The 21,856-nt window shown below is 37.3% G+C and overlaps 1 protein-coding gene across 2 annotated transcripts; it reads left to right on the top strand.

Moving 5' to 3' along the window:
• Positions 1–453: 453 nt before the first annotated feature.
• On the top strand, positions 454–21,028 carry LOC132633608 (organic cation/carnitine transporter 7). 2 transcript variants are annotated; one of them, XM_060350142.1, is made up of 6 exons: positions 454–608; positions 13,724–14,043; positions 18,639–18,876; positions 19,459–19,987; positions 20,104–20,297; positions 20,514–21,028. In XM_060350142.1, exons 2-6 carry the CDS (start codon positions 13,724–13,726, stop codon positions 20,775–20,777), a joined length of 1,545 nt encoding a protein of 514 aa, XP_060206125.1. In that variant the 5' UTR covers positions 454–608; the 3' UTR covers positions 20,778–21,028. The 2 variants fall into 2 exon arrangements, with proteins under 2 accessions (XP_060206125.1, XP_060206124.1); XM_060350141.1 differs by having other exon boundaries at positions 20,095–20,297.
• The last annotated feature ends 828 nt before the right edge of the window (positions 21,029–21,856 follow it).

Raw genomic sequence — 21,856 nt, 5'->3', positions numbered from 1 at the left:
GAAGCATTTTAAAGAGGCTCAAAGTTTACTATATTTACCAAATTAAATGTGGCAACTTTAAGTAATAAAGGAATAAAGTAGGGATAAAAATAAAACATATAAAAGAGTATAGTCCTACTTAACCTGCAAAAAGTTGATCTAGAGGGCTATGTAAAAAGGGTTTGGAAGCATTTCTATTTACTGAAAAGACACTTTGGTCTGCAAAGTAAGAAATAGCAAATGTAAGGACATATGTGGAAAAACAAATCACTTTGGTTAGCAAACTTCACAACAATGTGACTAAGGATGACAAAATCATTACTTTGACACTTATATAATAGTATATAATATAGGTTTTTGACCGTACAATTTTTTTATATTTACTATTCGACTAATTTTTTTTTTTTTTAAAAAATTGGTTCGTGAATTTTTTTAATTTCTAACCGCTCTTCGCGCTGATAAGTTGACTGTTTGGCCAATACTGTAATACATTATTATAGTTCTAGCCTTATACACGTCGATTCTCGGCATCGGCCGGTCATACTTGTAAATCAGGTGGAGTTTGTTGACAAGAAGAGTAGTTCGAGGTCGAGGGCGAACATCTGCTGCTATTCATTCTCTTCAAGGAGGTACATTTGCCATCCATGACATCGTTTTCTCTGTGTTCTATCTTATAATTCAATTGGGACATAATAATTGATGATTGCAAAGGTCATTTTAGTTTTCTTTTTCAATTGGATTGTAAAAAGGTGGGTTGGGTATTCCAGATCTCAATCCATGTGTTGTTCTCTGTCCTCTCATCTTACGTTTTAGTTTAATGAGAGAGTTAAAGCAGTAGTTGTTAGATGAGTACGGTACTTCTCCATTTGGTGGCTAATTTCCCCAAAACATCATGTATTCTTTTAGGCTTACACTTCACCTTGCCAAACACTACTTAAACTGAAATTAAAAATTAGGTGCTCTCTCTAAGAAACATACTAAACCTGAAAATGTTTTATCTAATGTTCTATTTGCAAACAAGCACATCCTTGGATAGAATACCTTAGATTGTTAACACTCTTTGTGATTCCAAATTTAAGAGTAGATTACAACTGAACCTGAAATCCGTTACTCAATTATAATCTCCAGCCGAAAGGGAAGTATGCAATTATATACATTTTGAGGTCTTCAATCTTCAACATCATTGAGAGCTTAAGGAGAAAACTATTGTAGTAAAGTTGTTTGTAATGACCTCAATTTGTTAGACGCATGTGAGTTGGTTGACAATCAAAAGTGGGAAACTAGTTGACGCAACATCACTTTGTTAGCAATATAAACAGAGGAAAAATGTGAACCCAGGCAGTGAAGAATTAACCAAACATCTCATTTTCTCAATCTAATTTTCATGTTCTTCTTCTCAACCCTCCCTCCTAATTCTCCTCTATCTCTCTATTTATCTTCCTCTCTATCTCTTTCTTGCTATAGCTCATCTTTATCAATCTTCCTCTTCTTCTCCTAAAGTCTATGTAATTCACTGCCAAGTTCATTGGTGAGGGTTACAACTGTGACTTATTTTGGTTTAAAGTACTTCAGATCTCATTTAGTTGAAAATCAATGTAATTCTACTTTGAGTTCAAACAATGAAAAGCTCTCTTGCCTATGTAATGATCCTTGAGGTTAGGATTATTACAATTTGTATCTGAGCATCCTTCCTGGCACCATTTCATTCCACCATATTGGTAGGACATTAAGAGAGTCAAAATGTAAATCGGCACATCCATTGCTTTTAGAAAATTTTGGCCGCGGAGAAAGGAGTCAACACTGGAATCAAACAAGAAGTTGAGATGAATGAACATAGCCTAAAACAAGTGATTTTGCAAGGGTAAGTGTTTTGGACCCGGGAAAGCCATATGAAGAGGTTTATAACATTGAAGTGCTTATGATTATGAATGCTAATGTGAAGAAGGTAGAGGGTGAGAAAACATGGAGAAGCCTAACTCTAATGTGTGTAGTCTCAAGCCTTGCTCACCAACTCTTCGATTGGTTCCTCACTAAACTTCTTCTCGTTGGATGTGATATATTTGTTTTTGAATATATGGGTAAATGGTATGAAATGCCACCAGGTACAATGAGACAACATTGGTGGAGTTATCTGATAGATGCTACCATTTTTGAGAACTCTGAGAGGTCTCTTGTCAATTGTAAAATCTTACAGTGTCCATTTCACCTGGCTTGAGCATACCTCCGAAGCAGAATTTGAGACGGTAAACCTGGCACATAAGCTTCTTCCTCTGTTGCCTCATGGAAAACCTCTCCTCCAATCAGTACTAACTTTTCTTCTGAGGGTTCTTTTGTGAAAAAGTGGTTCTGGCAAACAAGAGAACATTAATCTACCATCTCTATGAGGTTTTAGCTCTTGATAACTCGTTGAGTGATCATCATAAACTTCCCTAATAGTTTGAAAGAGGTTTCCTTCCCGTGCTGATCCAAGTAGCAAAAACTGTTGCCCACTCTTTTAGCAATAGAAACTTTAAAGTTAAGGCTTCCCTGAACTTTTGTCGAGAAATGTATGAAGAAGGTGTTGTTCGTGTTATAACTACGTTGGTATTATTTGGCTCTCATGGTTCTGTTCTTGCTAGGTCATTTGTTGAGATTGACAATAATTGTATACTTGAGTCATTATTTTGTTTCAAAGGCAATCAAATGCATAGGGATGATCTTGTGACACATGTTGCTAATGTTAATATTTCAACTGTTGGAGATGGCACTACGTGTGCAATTGTGCTTGCTTTGCAATCTTCATAGAAGGTTGCAAAACTATTGCCGCTAGTGTAAATGTGATGGAATTGCATTTCTAATATGGCCATTGATGTTGTCACTGGTGATTTGAATAGCAAGGGATTCTTGATTAACATCCAAGAAGAGGTTACACATGTGGCCACTCCCTCTGCTGCTGATGATCATTAAATTACAGAACTAATAACTTAAGCAATGGGAAAAGTTGGGAAGTAAGGAGCGAGTATATTCGCTATGAGTATACCTTGACTGATGAGTTGAAAGTGGTGGGAGGTATGAGGCTTGGTTGTGCTTATAAATACTCTTATTTTACCATCAAATGAGAAGACTCAAAAATGTGAATGGGACAACCACCGGTACTTCCTCATGACAAGAAAATCTACTGCTTGAACCCACTCATTTGGATATTAAATATTGATGTTAAGAGAACCATGCCTTTGTTAATTGTTGGTGAGGATGTGAAAAGTAATGCATAGCCTGCTTAGAGCTTGTTTGGCCAAGATTCTAAAAATTGCTTAGTTTGAGCACTTTTATCAAAATAGCTTTTCAGACAAGTACTAGAAGCAATTTGTGTTTGAGAAATTCATTTAGGAAGTGTTTTTTCAGTATTTGAGACACAAATTGTGTTTGGCCAATCTTTTCAAAAAGTGCTTTTGAGCCCCAAATTACGAAAAATATAGTATTAAAGTTCATTTTATAGATTTTATAATTTAAACAAAGAAAATCCTTATGAAAGACTTTAATTAAGTGTTTATTTAGTTAAAAATTTTAAAAGCGGGAGAGGAAAAGAGAATTGTTATTATATTTGAGATATATAGGTTAAATTAATGAGAGATAATTTGGTAAACATAAATTTTTGGTAAGTGTATTTTGTCACGAAGAAATTGATTTTCGGCTTCTGCTTCTTTGTAGCTTCTCCTCAATGGCATAAAAGCTGCTTCTGTTGCTGCTCAAATTTCTTTTTTTCTTGTTTGTTTTTGGCCAAACATCTTAAGTCTCCAAAAAAGTATTTCGAGATAAAAAAAGTGGTTTTGACTTCCTGGAAGCTTGCCTAGGTGTGAATATAATTTAAAGAAGGTAGGGTAGGTGAGGGAAACACGCACACCAGACTCCTTTTGAGACACAATTGTCCAAATAAAGTTAAGTCTTCGTTAATGGATATTTTGGTCCCCCATAATAGGGATTTCTTAAGATGCACAGGCTCAGCGGCCATTTAGGAAGTTTGGTGTCACCTGTTTAGCTCCTTAAGTTTGGTTTTTCATTGGAGCTAGAATTCACATAAGAGGGTGGATTTGGTAATGCAGATGCGACAGTAGGCCCCACAATGTTCCATCCATTCATACTAGCAATCAGATATTGTGACTCTTTCCTTCACCTCAAAGGATTTTTGACCAACAATCAAAACTATGGATTGATAGGGTGAAAGGAAGATAATAATGTAATGGAGAAAGAAAGGTTCCAAAAAGTAGAGAACCTATATGTTTTTGGTGGGAGGTGGCAGATATCCCATGGAATTAGTCGAGGTGCGCGCAAGCTGGCTCGGACACCACGGTTATAAAAAAAAGTAGAAAACCTACACGAAAATATGGTTCTCTACGAAATAACACCAATCATCTATACTGAAAGTTTTCAGAGAATGCAAAGCTTACTTTATTCACAGAACTGTACAATATTTATACTAGAACAAAAAGATCAGAAAAAACTAATCAATCCCTAATTCATAGGAGATCCTTAAATCAAGGGATTTCCTCTTAACTATTTTCCTAGAATAACTCCTAATATCTTTTCCTAAAATACATGATTTCACATATTTACAGGAGCAGATTATAATCAAATCTGCCAGCTCATTCACAGAGCAGATTGTGATTAATTCTGCCAGCTCATTCGACACTCCCCCTCAAGTTGGCATGTACATGTCGAACATGCCTAACTTGCTGACAAAGGTCTCAAAGGTAGTTCTGAAAAGAGCTTTTGTGAAAATATCTGCAACTTGTTCTTTTGTTGGTACAAAAGGGATACACACGCTTCCATCTTCAATCTTCTCTTTAATGAAGTATCTGTCCACTTCAACATGCTTTGTTCTGTCATGTTGAACTGGATTATGAGCAATGCTTATGGCAGCCTTATTGTCACAATACAACTTCATTGGCAGACTCATAGGTCTTCTTAGTTCTTGCAATAATCTCTTGAGCCATAACATTTCACAAATTCCATGTGCCATGGATCGATACTCAGCCTCAGCGCTACTTCGAGCCACCACGTTTTGCTTCTTACTTCTCCATGTCACTAAATTTTCCCAGACAAATGTGCAATATCCAGATGTAGACCTTCTATCCGTAGATGAACCAGCCCAGTCCGCATCCGTATAAGCCTCAACACTTCTTTGCTCATTCTTTCTGAAGAACAATCCTTTCCCAGGGGAACTCTTTAGATACCTTAGGATTCGATAAACAGCTTCTCGGTGTTCTTCTCGTGGAGAATGTATGAATTGACTGACTAGACTCACAGCAAAGGCGATATCAGGTATAGTATGAGACAAGTAAATCAACTTGCCTACCAATCTCTGATATTGGCCCCTATCAATCAATTTTTCTTCCTTTGCAAACTTTACATGTGGGTCAGTTGGAGTTTCAGCTGGTCTACAACCACTCATTCCGGTTTCTTTTAACAGATCAAGAACATACTTCCTTTGTGAGACTATAATTCCTTTCTTTGATCGTGCAACCTCCATGCCAAGAAATTACTTCAGCGGGCCTAAGTCCTTTATCTCAAATTCTGAGGCAAGACGTTCCTTTAAATTTTTTATTTCAACCACATCATCTCCTGTGAAGATGATATCATCGACATACACTATAAGAACTGTTGTTTTTCCTTATAGTGAATGTCGAGTAAACAATGTGTGATCTGCTTGTCCTTGCACGTACCATTGCTTCTTCACGAATTGAGTAAATCTTTCGAACCAAGCCCGTGGAGACTGTTTGAGGCCATAAAGAGATTTTCTAAGTCTACATATCTTTGACTTGTACTTCTCTTCAAAACCTGGTGGGGGTGTCCATATAGACTTCTTCCTCTAATTTCCCATTCAAGAAAGCATTCTTCACATCCAACTGTTGAAGAGACCAATCAAGATTTACCGCGATTGTCAAGAGAACTCTAATTGAGTTTAGCTTAGCTACTGGAGCAAACGTCTCGGCATAGTCAATGCCATATGTTTGCGTAAATCCCTTTGCTACTACGCGGGCCTTATACCTCTCCAAGGACCCGTCTGATTTGAATTTGGTGGTGAACACCCATTTGCAGCCCACTGGTTTTTTTCCGTTTGGTAGATCCAATAACTCCCATGTCTCATTTTTTTCAAGAGCTCGCATTTCCTCCAAAATAGCCTCCTTCCACTCGGGAACTCGTAGAGCATCCTGCACATTTTTTGGAATCTCCAGACTAGAAAGTTGTGAAGTAAAGGCTGAATAACTAGGAGACAACTTTTTATAGGACACAAACATAGAAATAGGATATTTAGAGGGATTTCTAACACATTTGCGTTTTGCAATAGGAAGATCCAGATCTGAGAAGGAATTAGAATTAGAATCAGGTGGAAGATTACCTTGAATTCCAGTAAGGTCCCGTGGAACTGACTGTTGATAGTGTTGAGAATTTTCGGTCTTTTTGCCTTGAGTTCGGTTCCTTCTCGAATACACCTATATTTCTTTTGTTTGTTCTCTATTTCCATTTTTAATTTTGTCATCTGAAGGCTCTACAGGTTCATTATCAGAGTTCTTATCATTTAAGTCACTTGGGTCCCTATTATCTCTTGGATCACATTTATTCATATCTTCTCCTATATCCCTCACATTAGCATTTATTGTAAAGTCTAGCTCCTTATTTGTCTGATGTCTAGTTTCCTCAATATCCCAAAAAGACGAATCTTCACCTACATGATACTCCCCCTGAAGATGAGTAGTAAAATAGAGTCGGGACTCAAAAAAAGTTAGATCCATTGTGACAATTATCCTTCTAGCATGTGGATCATAACACTTATAACCCTTTTGACTTGGAGCATATCCTACAAAAACACAATTCCGCTCGCGGTTCAAGTTTACTATGATTATGAGGATGAATGTGAACAAACGTTGTACACCCAAAAACCTTCAGTGGCAGATCTGCAGTTAGTCTAGAACTAGGAAAACTCTCTCTGAATACATTAAAAGGTGTTCTAAATTTGAGAGGCCGGGATGACATCCTATTAATAAGGTAAGTAACAGTCAAGAGAGCCTCTCCCCAAAGGTACTGTGGAGCTTTACTAGTAAACATTAAAGCCCTCGTTACCTCTAAAAGGTGCCTATTCTTCCTTTCTGCGATGCCATTTTGTTGAGGTGTATCTGGATAAGAGCTTTGGTGTACTACCCCATTTTTTCTGAAAAAACTTCCTAATTGTTCATTAAAAAATTCACGACCATTATCACTTCGAAAAATCTTGATTTTTTCATTAAATTGTGTTTCTACCATGACATAGAAAGTTTCAAACACATTTTTTACCTCTGTTTTGTCCTTCAATAAATAAAGCCAACTGAGTCTAGTATGATCGTCAATAAAAGTTCCAAACCATCGCTTTCCAGACATTGTTGAAATCCTAGATGGTCCCCAAACATCACTATGAATCATCGTAAAAGGCTTTGAAGCTTGCTACTTTTGAGAGGGAAAAAAAGATCTGTGATGCTTAGCCATTTCACAGAATTCACATTGGAACAAAGACGGATTTTTATTTCTAAATAGTTGAGGTAACAAATGTCTTAAATAATAAAAACTATGATGTCCAAGCCTATAGTGCCAAAGCATGACTTTATTCAAAACAGAAGTAGAGTTCAAACAAATTGGATTCAGTTGTAGTGAGTTGTTCCCATTCTCAAGAAACTAAAGACCTCCATATTCTCTAGCATTGCCAATCGTCTTCCCCGAGACCTTGTCCTGAAATTCACACAAATCAGAGTAAAAAATAGCACGACAATTAAGAGAACAAGTTAATTTACTGACAGAAACCAGGTTGTAAGAAAGTTTTGGAACATGAAGGATATCATGAAGTGCGAGAGATGGTGATAGTTTAACAGTTCCTTTTCCAGCAATTGCTGAGAAGGAACCATCAGCTATTTTGATTTTATTATTCCCTGCACAAGGAGTGTAAGTAGAGAAAAAATGGGAACTTCCTGTCATGTGATCACTAGCTCCTGAATCTATGATCCAAAGATTTATTTGGTTGGATTTGGCACTAAGAAAAGCGGACGGTACAATACCTGTTTCAGCAAAAGAACAAGAAGGATTAGAAGGATTTGGCGCACTAGGACGAAATTGTGGAGATTGAAGGAGTTTGTGCAGAATTTCCAGTTGTTCCTTTGTGAATGGAGATGTTTCTGGAGAAGATTGCTGTCCCTGATCAAAACAAGTTTAGAGAGCCTGACCATGTTTATATTGAGAGCCACGATTATCAACTCCTTTCTTCTTCCAGTTTGGTGGTTTCCCATGAATCTTCCAACATGTTTCACGGGTGTGCCAGTGCTTTTTACAATGATAGCACCATGGCTTTTTCTTTTTGTCATCTTCATTTTTCACTGTTACAAGAGCTGAAGAGTCTATGGCAGGTTTTAGTTCAAGGTTAAAGTCAGGTTTTAGCATAACTTTCCTCCTAGTTTCCTCTCTTCTAACTTCAGAAAAGGTTTCACGAAGTGAGGGCAAAGGGTTCTTTCCTAGGATTCGTGACCTAACCTCGTCAAACTCCCGGTTTCGTCCTGCTAAAAAAAGGTAAACTCTCTCATTTTCTTCCCTTTTTTGCTTTCACACTATCTACCGGACGCTCCCATTCATCATTGTAACACTGGTCTAATTCCTGCCATAGAGACACCACCACCACTAACAACAACAACAACCCAGTGAAATCCCACAACGTGGGGTCCGAGGAGGGTAGAGTGTACGCAGACCTGACTCCTACCAAGGTAGGACGGCTGTTTCCGAAAGACCCTCGGCTCAATAGAAAGCATAAAAAGAGGTCAGATAAGGCCAAGAGATTCAAAGCGATATGGAAATGAAAATAACTAAAGCAACTAAGCCATGATGTAACAGTTTGCAAAGGGGCAGTAGCTATCACAGATAAAATAAGATAATCAAAGTGCAGAAAAACAGATAGTAGCAGAAATCAAAGCACAAGAACTTATATCGCGATAATGTGACTACTAATATGAAAGGATAAACGCTACTATCTACTAGCCTTCTACCCTAATCTGCGTCCTCCATACCCTCCTATCTAAGGTCATGTCCTCGGTAAGCTGTAACTGCGCTATGTCCTGTCTAATCACCTCTCCCCAATACTTCTTCGGCCTACCCCTACCTCTTCTGAAACCATCCATGGCCAACCTCTCACACCTCCGCACTGGGGCATCTGTGTCTCTCCTCTTCACATGTCCAAACCATCTCAGTCTCGCTTCCCGCATCTTGTCTTCCACAGAGACACCATTTCATTATAATAAGCAGTGACTTCCCTCTCACCCTGTTTAGCTTGCCATAGTTTAATTTTTAACTCAAAAATTTGAGAGGCATTTTCTCCATCAGAATATGTCTCCCTAACGACTTCCCACACATCCTTAGCAGTGGGTAGAAAAAGATAAGGTTTACCTATGACTGCTTCCATGGAATTTATTAGCCAAGCAATTACGAGTGAGTTCTCTGATCTCCAAGTTTTCAGCTTTGGGTCTCCGACTTCTGGCTTTTTCGTCTCTCCAGTCAGATGTCCCAACTTTCCACTTTACGGACTGTGCCCATTCCAGATAGTTCTTCTCGTTTAATCGATGAGAAGTTAACTGGAAGGGCATGTGAGAAGCATCGCCTCCTTGTGCCATCAGATTTTCTGTCGGAGAAGAACTTTTGTCTTTTGTTGATGTTCTAGAAGAATCTGTTTTGCCCATATGGTATTAGGGATAAAACTCCCGCTCTGATACCATGAAAGTTTTCTGAGAATGCAAAGCTTACTTTATTCACAGAACTGTACAGTATTTATACTAGAACAAAAAGATCAGAAAAAACTAATCAATCCCTAATTCATAAGAGATCCTTAAATCAAGGGATTTCCTCTTAACTATTTTCCTAGAATAACTTTTCCTAGAATAACTCCTAATATCTTTTCCTAAAATACATGATATCACATATTTACAGGAGCAGATTATAATCAAATCTGCCAGCTCATTCACAGAGCAGATTGTGATTAAATCTGCCAGATCATTCGACATATACACATAGGCCTACCTTACGGATACACCCAAAATAAAAATAAAAATGAGAGACTATTTTCCAACTTAACAAAATCACTATCGACTCCTTCAAATGTCCGATGTTTTTCTCTCTCCAAAGAACCCACATTATAGCTAATGAAATGACATCCGAAGCCCTTGGTCTTGTCTTCCTCCTAAAGACCCAACTATATGACGCCTCCTTTACTATACTCGGTATCACCTAAAGTAGACCAAACCACTTTAGGACTACTGAACACAATCGCGTAGTCACCTAGGAATGCAACAAAGATGATCAACATTTCCCCCACATCTACATGTAGCACCAATGAACATAGATGATCCTCTTTTTCCTCAAATTCTCTGTTGTCAGGATCACTCGCCATGCTGCCAGAATGCGAAGAACACACCTTTCTAGGCATCGGTAATCTATATAGACCGATATGGAAACTCTTAACTCCTTTCTCACTAACAAGCTCTGGTAATAAGATTGTGAACTAGCACCGTCCATACTTTTAGGCCATCTCCACAAGTCAGAAGTGTCATACGGTGCATTACCTATACTATAGATCAACCAGACTTTGAAATTCATCCAATTCCGAATCCCCGCATGTATCCCACGAATCTGTCGTATAGTTAATTTTTTTGGCACAAGATTTTGTATATGTTAGGAAAGAAAAAGTTTATTTCCTTCTCTCTACACCACCTATGCCCCCAAGAACTGATCTTGCATCCATCCATCCTCTACCCTAAAGAAATTATGACCATTGAATTCTTCCCACTCCTTTATAATACCTTTCCAAAGGCGGCTTCCAAACGGAGCTATGATATTTTTAATCCTCCAACCCCTTTCCGTGTTCAATATTTCTCCATTATTACTCCCGACGTACAAGATTCACCTCTATCCCAAATCTTTAGATTCATTTTCTTAGTAGAGCGTTTTTGAACACTTTAAAATCTTTTACTCCATGTCCGTCCCATTTCTTCAGGGCTGTGACCATTCTAATTCACTAAATGATTTTTTTTATACCATTCCCCGCATCCCATAAGAAATTTTATTGAAGTCTTTCCAACTTTTCATTCATGTTGGCCAGAGGACGTCTTGCGAGCCGGGGTTTTAGAGATGAGACCTTTTGGCGAAGCCAAGTCAATTTTGGGCCACCAAACCCTACAACTGATGAGAAGGCCCTATGGAGTAAAGGGAAACCAGTTTTCGGGTATCTAGGCATGGTTTATGCCATGATCAATATAGGTGTTCTTGGATTTCTTGTTTGGGCTCATCATATGTTTACTGTGGGCGTGCCTGCAATAGTGACATGAAATATGTGAGAATGCTAGACAAAGTGCTTTTAATCAACACTTCATTCCCTCCTTTTGACAGGTTTGTCTTCTGCGAATTTGCTAATCCTTTCTACTTTCTAGAACATTCTCTCCTTTCGACATGTATCTCTTCTGCCGAATCTGCTAGTCGTTTCTAGACTTGATGAATAACTGGGTTCCACACCGCAAGATCGTTCTTGAAAGCATGCAACAACAACCAATGTATGAAGCAGGTGGGGCACCTACTTTACAATTCAACACCTGCGCTAGCTCTTCAATGTTGCCCACTTCATCCACTAGTATAATCTCACATTTCCTGAAGTTTCTTCAGACCTGAAACTAACTGAAACCAAATGAGAATCTGTCTCAAGTATGAAAACTGAGAAGCATCTACATCACATAAAATCAAGGTATCCTCAACAAATAAAAAATGGGTGAAATATTGCCCTCTGAATGAGGCAGAGAAGCCCCTCAAAAGTCCTCATGCAACGACCTTGTCCATATTTTACGCATAGCTTCCATTCCAAGATAAATAACATGAGTGATAAACAACATGGACTCCCGTTTACCGGAATAGAGAATCTGGCAGTCGACGACTTCTTCCAACCGTCGACACATGAATCATCAACTAACAAATGCAATCTTCCTCCTCCTAGATCCTTTGTTGAATTTCTTATATATTATCCTTAGCGTTGATGATAGGCCAATTGAATAAAAGGTATTAATAATGTAGAATTTCTTTCAAATTTGTTGTTTTGTGCTTGTTAGTCACTCATATAATATATTTTAAGGTTAAAAATCTAGCTTGAATTTTAACAATAATACATAGGGCGGCTCCCTAAAGTTGGCCACTATTTTCATTTAGCCACTTCAACTAAGTCTAGTATCTATAGATGCTCAAATCTCAGTCAATATGTGCCCATTAAACACAAAACCAATCAGTAAAAAAATTACAATGCATGTATTCACACCCGTTAACATGACAAAAATTAACAAATGAAAAAAAAAAGCCACATGACTTTTGACTTCAGTTAATGAAAAAACACTTTTCAACAATAAAGAAAAGAAAGAAAAATATGTTTTCAAAAAGAAAGCGCCTTCCCTGTTGCCGGCAAGTACGCCCTCGCCCATTTCCCTATTCTTGTTCTTCACCCATCATCTTACATATCTTCTTTCAACCACTTCTCCAACAAACAAGAAACCGTAAAAAGACCAGATTTTAGGTATTTTCATAGCTCGAAACACCATGAGATCAACCACTAGTTTCTACTCCAAATTCCTGTGTAAAAACCATCATCCACCTCCATCATCGAAACAAAACCAAAGACAGTGGTGCTAAGTCCCTTCAGTTTATGGGAAGCCCCATTTCTTTCGGCCCATTGATTCTTTCAACGCCCAAATCAAGTAACAATTCTGCTTCGTCCATGTGCCCTCCGCTTAATTTCACAACAAGAATGAGCATTCACGAGAAAGTGAAGGAGAAGAAGAGAGTTCGATTTTGAGGTTCTGAGAGTTGTTTTTGGGGTTTCTTGAGTTCTTGCAGCCTCAATTATCACGGAAAATTGTTAAGAATTTGAGTGAAAAATCATGGGGTTTCAAGAGTGGCAGCGGTGGCATCTACGGTGGTTTATTAAAAAAATTCTGATAAAAAAAGAAGAAGTGAGAAATACTTTTTTTGCCATGTGAGCTTTTTGTGTTTAATAGAGACAGACTAAGTGAAGTTGGAGGATTAATGCCTTAATGGATACAAGCTTCTGTTGACTGAGGTGGCTAAGTGCAAATAGTGGCCAACTTCAGGGAGCCGTCTATGTATTTCGCATAAAAAAATCTAGCCTGAACTTTCTTTCATAATGCCATAAGTATATTGGTAATTAGTGTTACCTTCTCAAAAAAAAAAGAGTATATTTGTAATTACTTGAACACCCTTTGATTTTTGTTCAATAAGAGAATCTGCATTAAATGAATAGGTCTTGGGGAAGTCAACAAACGTGCTTTAATAGGTTATTTTCTTTGTTCCTATTTTTTTGCTTGTATGCTTTATTTTCACAACCCAGGCTATCCAACCAATGTAGTGGAGAGTTGCGCCTGGATAACTAAAAGTGCTTCTACATTTTAAGTTAACTAATCTATTGATCTTCATATCTCATCCTCATTTCTATTGGAGTTACCACTATGATAAGTTGGATAATACTTTGATGAAATTGGTGAAGCAAGTTTTCCAGAATTTTTCCTTAGCTGTTTGAATTTTCATAATTTGTTGTATTTTAGTCTATCTATTGTTCTATGGTGCCTCTCTCTCTTGTTGACTGCTCACCCTGCACCAGATGCACTAATAAATCATTGTTACATTCTTAGCCGCAATAATTTTTCTCCTTTTGTAGATGAATGATGAGAATAGAACACATACAGTGGATGCAGCACTTGTTGCCCTTGGCAATGATGAGAATAGAACATATACAGTGGATGAAGCACTTGTTGCCCTTGGCTTTGGGAATTTCCAAGTCCTTGTGCTTATCTACGCCGGGATGGGTTGGATTTCTGAAGCTATGGAAATGATGCTTCTCTCTTTTGTTGGGCCAGCTGTGCAATCAGCCTGGCTTCTTTCTACTCATGAAGAGAGCTTACTGACTAGTGTGGTTTTTGCCGGCATGTTGATCGGATCCTACTTATGGGGTAGCATTTCAGATAAGTGTGGAAGGAGGTTAGTGAATCCATCTCCGTGTCTCTAAAGTAATATCGCAATTACCGTGTTTCTTATAAGTTATAACTGAGTCCGTATAAGAGAGATGTTACAATTGAGGATTAGATTTTTTTTTTTTTTTTAATGTTTTTTTTTTTTGCACCCATGAGGTTCCTATATGTATTAGAAAGTTGGGTGATGGTCGTAGAGAACCATATCTTTTGTAAGGTTTTCTACTTTTTGGTTTCTACTTGTATCTGAGTGTTTTTTGCCCATTTTTTATTAAAGATTATTACTTAAGCTGTTTTTTCAATTACATACTTTAAGCGGGGGTCCTAGTTTTAAGAAAAAGGATGCTTATCACACATCAATCCTTGCTTGCCATGTATTTTTTTTTTTCATTATCAAAAGTTCATCGGTACACAAGATTTGAAACAACCAAACAATAAACAAATTATTCAACATCATCTTCGTCACAATTTTTTGCACTTGACTTTTCTCACCAACTTTTTTCGTTTAAAAAAACTTAACTCTATTCCCATGTCAGGTTTTGAAAAGTGAGTTAGCCGGCGAGGCCACCATTGAACCACAAGATGATTCAACATCATCTTCATCACCATTTGAAACATCCGCCACGTTTCCACCACCAATCTCACCATCGCCAACAAAAACCCACTATTGAATGCAATGTGTTTGGTACATCGGAGAGTATTTTTCCTAATACAATCTATTAAAAAAATGGATCTTTGACCTAATTCAACCTCAAAAGCTAGCTCATGAGGAGAGGATTTCCCAAGACCATATAAGGAGACTTAGAACCCATCCCACAAACGATGTGGGACTCCAATCCCCCCGATGAGGATTGGTCTGGCTCTGATACTATGTTAAAGAAATGGATCTTGGACCTAAATCCACACCAACAGCTAGCTCATGAGGAGAGGATTGCCCAAGACCATGTAAGGAGACTTAGAACTCATCCCAAAAATTATGTGGGACTCCAACACAATAATTTCCCAGTAATTGGTTACCAGAATTATTTCAATGATAAGAACATTTTTCTTCATATGCAGTGGCGGATCTAGGATTTTTGGTAAGGGGGTTCAACATTTGAAGAGATGAACAATATATATATATATTTTAACAAAGTGTATCATGTCCATATGTAAATCAAACTTACATTTAAAATAAACTAATAGTAATAATATGTTTTTCTAGACTAACTTTTAAAAAAATTATAAGTACTATGAAAAAAAGCATTAAAGTAAGCAAAGGGAATAAATCTTTAAATAAATAATAAAAAATGAACTAACGATGACTGCAAAAATAACTAAAAATAAAAAAATTCAAAATTATCAGTATAAAAAGTTAAAAGCAATACTTGTTCCGAAGAATGTTAGACACAAATCTTTTTAACCAAAACATATCAAGGCATTAGATATGTATATGTATTATCCACATATACATATACAATAATAATTTTAGTAATAGTAAGTAAAAGAAACAAGAATGAAATAAAAAGTAAAGGAAGATAGTGGTAATTTTTATTAAAACCACAAAAAGATGTGGTGCAGTGGATGAGACTGCTCCTCCCTTAACCAAACGTCTTAGGTTTGAGTCTTGGGTATGGAAAAATCCTTGGTAGGGAGCGCTTCCCTTGAATGGCCCATACATCGCGCGAATCCGGGTGAAACCATTTTTTATGTTATTAAAAGAAGAAGCAGAAAGATATAGAAAAGAAAGGAAGAGATCACTAGTAATTTAAAAGGAAAAGATGAGGAACAAAATATCAAAGAAAGAAAGGGCGTGAGATTGAGTGAAATGATGCAATTGGAGTTGTCCTTTTTGCTGAATGGAGTAATAAATAGTTGTAAAAGCAAATGAAACATTTAATTTGTTAAAACAACAAAAAGAAAAAAGAAAAATAGAAGCCAAGGCAGTGGAACACCATGAAATTGACTCTGGAAAAATGTAAAAGTGAGGATAGAAGGAAACAAACACGCGACCTACCACGAAATTTGAACCCCCTTAATCTCCGCGCCATACATCGTTCTCAGTTCAAGGGGGTTCAAAACAAGTTTTTAGCTAATATCATTGTTATTTTGTAAGGCAATTACATACGAAATCGGAAACATTACAGACCAAGAGGGTTCAAGCCCCCTTCCCATGTTCATATGAGAGGCACCAATGTAGCTAAGAATTCAGCATTACAAGCTATACAGGCAGTGTCTCGTGATACAGAGCATAGATCAAAATATATCAAAATAAAAGAAAAAAAGAATTATAATAAACTGACAAGCCAGTGGTCCAAAAATTTAAGTGTCATGTATGTAAATTTTGCTGAAACAACTAAACGTTCACAAAATTGAACTGTTAAGATATATAATTAAGCTCAGTGTCAATATCTCAAATATTATACTGGATCAAGTCATGATATAAAATCAAGTCATAAACACTAAACATAAATAAAACAAAACGAAACTGACCCACTTCTTCTGATCAAAATAAAGGGAAAGAAACTATATTGAGATATACCCATTTGCTTTAAATTTAAAGAAAGAACAAAGTACGCTCTCAGAAGATCGATGATGTGTTGATTGTCTTTGGGAGGATGGGTTACCCTGATCAATTCTGTTCTGGGTTCTTTGCCTACTTAGGTTATGTCTCTGTTTCCCTTACCAACAAACATCCAGAAAAAATTAGACAGGCTCAGAAGGGAATTTTTGTGGCAAGGGAATAAAGAGGGCAAAAGTTACAAATTAGTGAAATGGCAGGTTGCAATGCAGGGGAAAGTAAGGGGTGGGCTGGGTATAAGAAACTTGAGGTCTCAAAATAACAGCTTATTGATAAATGGCTATGGAGATACAACACTGAGGAAAATGCATTGTGAAAGGAGGTTATCAAATGCAAGTTTGGTGAACTCAATCACTGGTGTACAAATATATGCAATGGCACTTATGGAGTTGGAGTTTGGAAGACTATAAGAACACTTTGGCCAAAGCTGGAAAGAAACTTGAAGATGAATGGAAAAAAACAAGGTTCTGGAAGGATGCTTGGAAGGAGCAAGTTCCACTTATGGATACTTATCCAGACTTGTTCATTTTATGCAATAACCCAGAGGTGACTATAAATGAAATATGGAGTGTACAGGGATGGGATTTAACTTTCAGAAGATTTTTGAATGATTGGGAGATAGATAGGGTGGCTGATCTGTTGAGCAGGATTGGTAACTTCCAAGGTACCAACACTGATGCAGATACTCTGAGATGGAGACATAATAGTGATGGACAATTCTCAGTAAAGAGAGCTTACAGAAAGGAGGACTTAGGGCAGAATGAGGAGCACCAAAGATTTTGGATAAAAATTTGGAAGTGTCCAGCACCAGCCAAGGTGAAATGTTTCACTTGGTTGGTGGCAAAGAGGGCTTGTTTGACTCATGAAGTGTTGATGAAGAAAGGAAACATCATAGTCTCCAGATGTTTTCTATGCAATGAAACTGATGAAACCAACAACGACCTCTTTCTTCACTGCAAATTTACAGCAGAACTATGGTCCCTGTTTTTCAACCTGACAGAGACAACATGGACTATGCCAGAGCACACTACAGATCTACTAAGTTGTTGGATGAGAAGAGGAGGCAGCAAGAGTCAAAAGAAGTGGTGGAGGATGATCCCACATTGTATCTGGTGGACCATCTGGAAAGAAAGGAATGGGAGGTGTTTTAAAGATAGATCCAAAATGGAATTGTATAGTATCTTTCTACTTTTGGTGTAAAGAAATAGGATTAGAGGATATAGTAGGATTAGAGGATATAGATCATTTTGTAGACTTATTAAAATCCCTGTAAGTATCTGTTTTTAGACTAACACTTTTGAAGGTCTCCAGCATATCCTTAATGCTGAGGAATACAAATTTACCAGTTTCAAAAAAAAAAAAAAAAGATCGATGATGTGTTGAAGCCATGAAAGCTCTATGAGATCTGAGTGAAGAGGCAGGAAAAGGTTGCATTTTTATGGGATTTTAAGGCCACCATATTGAGTTTCAATGCCATTGCAGATGATTTGCTTTCAGCGAAAAATCAACTTCACCTCGGTCGTTTCGCCTGTTTTACATTTTGATATGTTGCATAGGAGTGAGAAAGAAGTGAAAGGTGCAGAGAGACAAATGGACCATTTTGCTATTGCCGGACTTATATTCTGGTGGGGAAGATGATGGGTAAGGAAAGAGGAAAGGAAGAAAAGAACTAAAAGAAGGAAAGAAAGAAAAAGTCTTGCAAGAAAGATTTTAGTAATCAAATCACGTTCAGGGTAGGAGTTGGAAGTAGGATAAGTTTTGGAGTCACAGGTCGTGTGGAGTGAGGGAGTTGAAGTTTGCTTTTCCAAAATATACAGTATTTTGGGCCAGAGATAGATGACTGTCCAACAAATTCGTGGAATGCATGTTGGGAAGTTCATTGTGATTTGAGATTTAGGTGTATTTATGCCATTCCCTTTACTTTATTCTCAAATGAATTTTCGGTGCTTATATGATTTTGCTTACGCGTACTAAATGTTTCTCTTTCTATATCGAAATTAATTCTGGGCTTTCTCCTTTTGCTTTTCCTATGGTTTGTCATTCAGGAGAGGGTTTCTTATGACAGCAGTATTTACTGCAACAGCTGGCTTTCTAAGTGCTTTTTCCTCAAATTTCCTTTTGCTGATTATCCTCCGCTGTTTAGTTGGCATTGGTTTAGGAGGTGGGCCTGTTCTCGCTGCTTGGTTTTTGGAGTTTATTCCTGCTCTTCATCGAGGCACTTGGATGGTAGTATTTTCAGGTTTCTGGACTGTTGGTACAGTTCTCGAGGCTTCACTTGCTTGGGTAAGGGCATTCTGCTTTGGATTTAAAGAACGGAGTCTTCTTCTGTATTATGGCCATGAAATTAATTGCCATTTTTTTTATCCTCCTAACGTAGAAGTAAGCAAGTTCTCTTGCTTTTTGGTGTATACTCTTCTCTATACAGTATACACTGTGAATAAGTGCCTTCTTGTTTGTCAAACATAATAGTAGGCTTAAATTCTTGGGCACAGGGCTTTTCGTGTCTGTCAAACACAATAGTAGGCTGAATCTCTTGGGCATTGATCAATTAAATGGGAGTGATAATCTTTCACGTGACTTTCCTCTTGGATGATGGTTCATTGTTTTAAGGTGTATTTAGTAGAATACTAAATCTTTAGAGGGGAGGCCAAGTAAAATCTCAAAATCTTTGGGAGTGGCCAGCTTTTCATATTATTTTTAAGTGTTTTTGGCTGTCTAATCCAACTCAGGTTTCCAGAATGATGCTTTGTATGCCCTGAATAATATTCAAGAACCACATGAAGCATGTATTTTTTGGTTAGCTTTGATATGACTAATGTTTGAAGGGAGATATTTGGCAACTCATATGTTTTATGCTGCTCGTAGGCTGTCATGCCAAGGTTGGGTTGGAGGTGGCTACTTGGTTTTTCAGCTCTCCCCTCTTCACTTCTTCTTTTGTTTTATGGGGTAACACTTGAGTCACCTCGGTACTTATGCATGAAAGGAAGAAAAACAGAGGCACTTGTTGTTTTGGAGAAAATTGCGAGAATGAATGGTAGAAAGCTTCCTCGTGGTATTCTTGTCTCTGATAACGAAATTGAGCTAGATGAAAATTTGTCTCTATCAGAAGATAAAGAGTTGCTATCTCCAAGTGCTAGTGGAGAAGTGACACTTGAACAAGTGGAATCTAGTCCAAGGGGAACCTCACCACTAGTTACTCTCCTTTCACCAGAGTTAGCCAAGTCAACCATTCTTTTATGGTTGGTCTTCTTTGGAAATGCATTTTCGTACTATGGCCTTGTTTTGCTGACCACAAAGTTAAGCGGTGGACAAAATAAATGCATACCAGCTGAATTGCAACTCAAAAAGTCCCATGATGTTAGCTACAGAGATGTCTTCATAACTAGCTTTGCAGGTATTTGTCTCTTACTTCTAAATGTACTTAAGTAGAGGAAGTTTCGATTTCTTGTCACTTGGCCTCTTTAGAGAGCTGACGATCTCGTTGCTTTCATTTACTTGAAGAATTCCCAGGTCTTATTATTTCTGCGGTAACAATTGACAAGCTCGGTCGTAAGCTCTCGATGTCTATTATGTTCTTCCTTTGTTGCATGTTCCTCATCCCTCTTGTGTATAATCAACCTCAAGGATTAACGACAAGCCTTCTATTTGGAGCTCGCACGTGTATTTCAGCAACCTTCACAATTGTCTATATTTATGCTCCAGAGGTAAGCTAGTAGATCTTTCAAGAGATAGTCAAAAGTTTTCACCTCTGAAGAAAATATTCAACAGAGAAATACGTGGTAGAGCCAACTTTTTTACGTTTTTTATGCTTGTTGAATCATATTCAGCTATATATAGTAACCAAGAGTGTTTATGCTACTGAAGGCATTTAATTGGCCATAACATTTGATCTCGATGCATTGTTTTGGGCTTCATTCCAGATATATCCTACGTCCGTGAGGACCACTGGTGTTGGTATTGCGAGCTCGGTGGGAAGAATTGGAGGAATGATATGTCCCCTCGTGGCAGTAGGTCTGATGCATGGATGCCATCAATCTCTAGCCATTATTCTATTTGTGAGCGTTCTGCTGCTATCAGGTGTATGCGTAATTCTTTTCCCATTTGAAACAAAGGGCCGTGAATTGAGTGATACTGTACCTCGATCAAAGCTGCAGAAGACATCTTCATCGGAAAACCCCATATGAATAAAACATGTCGGATCACATAAACTCCTCAATTTCCAAAAGTATGGTGACTGGAAAAATCCCTACGCACGTTCCTGGTGGTTATGCTTTCGCCAATGCTCACGTTGAAATAAAAACTACTGCGAGTTGTGAAAGGAAACAAACAGGATCATACGAACAAATTATGCGGAAATTTGGAAAACTATCATCTGAATTAGGACAAGAAACAGTAATGGAGATCACAATTCGTATGAATACATTTCATTCCCAAATATGTCTTTGTTTAATTCCTTCCACAGTTCACTAAATAACAATGCACCCATGAATTTTTTACCCTCACACAGACTTGCAAAATCCTCAAAGCTAAACTCGGGACAATGCGAATGACCACAAAACATTCTAGTACAACAAAATCTTTGCAATCTTTCACCAATGAAAAATATAAAATAATTTTATCCCTAATCTCCCTATGTGGTGTCATTATGAAGTGTGATCGATTAAGCCTTATTGTTATGTTATTTATGCATAAACTAGATACGGGAGCCCCGTGCCGGGCTCAAAATATATTTATAATTTTATATTATGCAACTATAAAAATCTTTCAATATATTCAACAACATTTCTTGAAAGTCATGTATGGAAAGATAAAAAGCTATGGGAGCACGAGTTTAATAAGTTGTGTAATATTTTTTTTTTTATATATATTTAAGCTTATGTGACCTTATTATTATTATTATTATTATTTTGGAAGAAATAGGCAAATGGCCATTTCTTAAACCGCTAATCAAACTTTAAACAACATTTCAAGACTTACTAAATTCTAAAACTATAAGTTCCTGTAGTTTATTTTAACACGATTTGAAATATGCAATTCAAACTCCGTGTATTATAAATTAGGATGTTCCATACATATGGTAATTATATGTGTATATTGTGTCATATAACATGGGCATAGATATGGTATAAGATACTCTTTCTATCCTTGCCTGGCCTATCATAATTATGTTTTTACTAATAAATTATTTTGGCTATTTTGATGCTCCATAATTAGAAACTTAATACATTGGAAAAAGTTTTTTTAATAATGCAATACCTATCTT

The sequence above is a fragment of the Lycium barbarum genome, chromosome 3, assembly GCF_019175385.1.
Source record: "Lycium barbarum isolate Lr01 chromosome 3, ASM1917538v2, whole genome shotgun sequence".
Taxonomy (NCBI): Eukaryota; Viridiplantae; Streptophyta; class Magnoliopsida; order Solanales; family Solanaceae; genus Lycium; species Lycium barbarum.
This window is presented reverse-complemented; position numbering and strand designations above follow the sequence as displayed.

What these genes read in the sequence shown, in the direction of transcription:
- LOC132633608 (XM_060350141.1), top strand. Translation starts at nt 13,724, where the DNA reads ATGAATGATGAGAATAGAACACATACAGTGGATGCAGCACTTGTTGCC. An exon ending in TCGAGGCTTCACTTGCTTGG is followed by an intron (nt 18,877 to 19,458) that starts GTAAGGGCATTC and finishes TGCTGCTCGTAG; the next exon opens with GCTGTCATGCCAAGGTTGGG. An exon ending in CTTCATAACTAGCTTTGCAG is followed by an intron (nt 19,988 to 20,094) that starts GTATTTGTCTCT and finishes ATTTACTTGAAG; the next exon opens with AATTCCCAGGTCTTATTATT.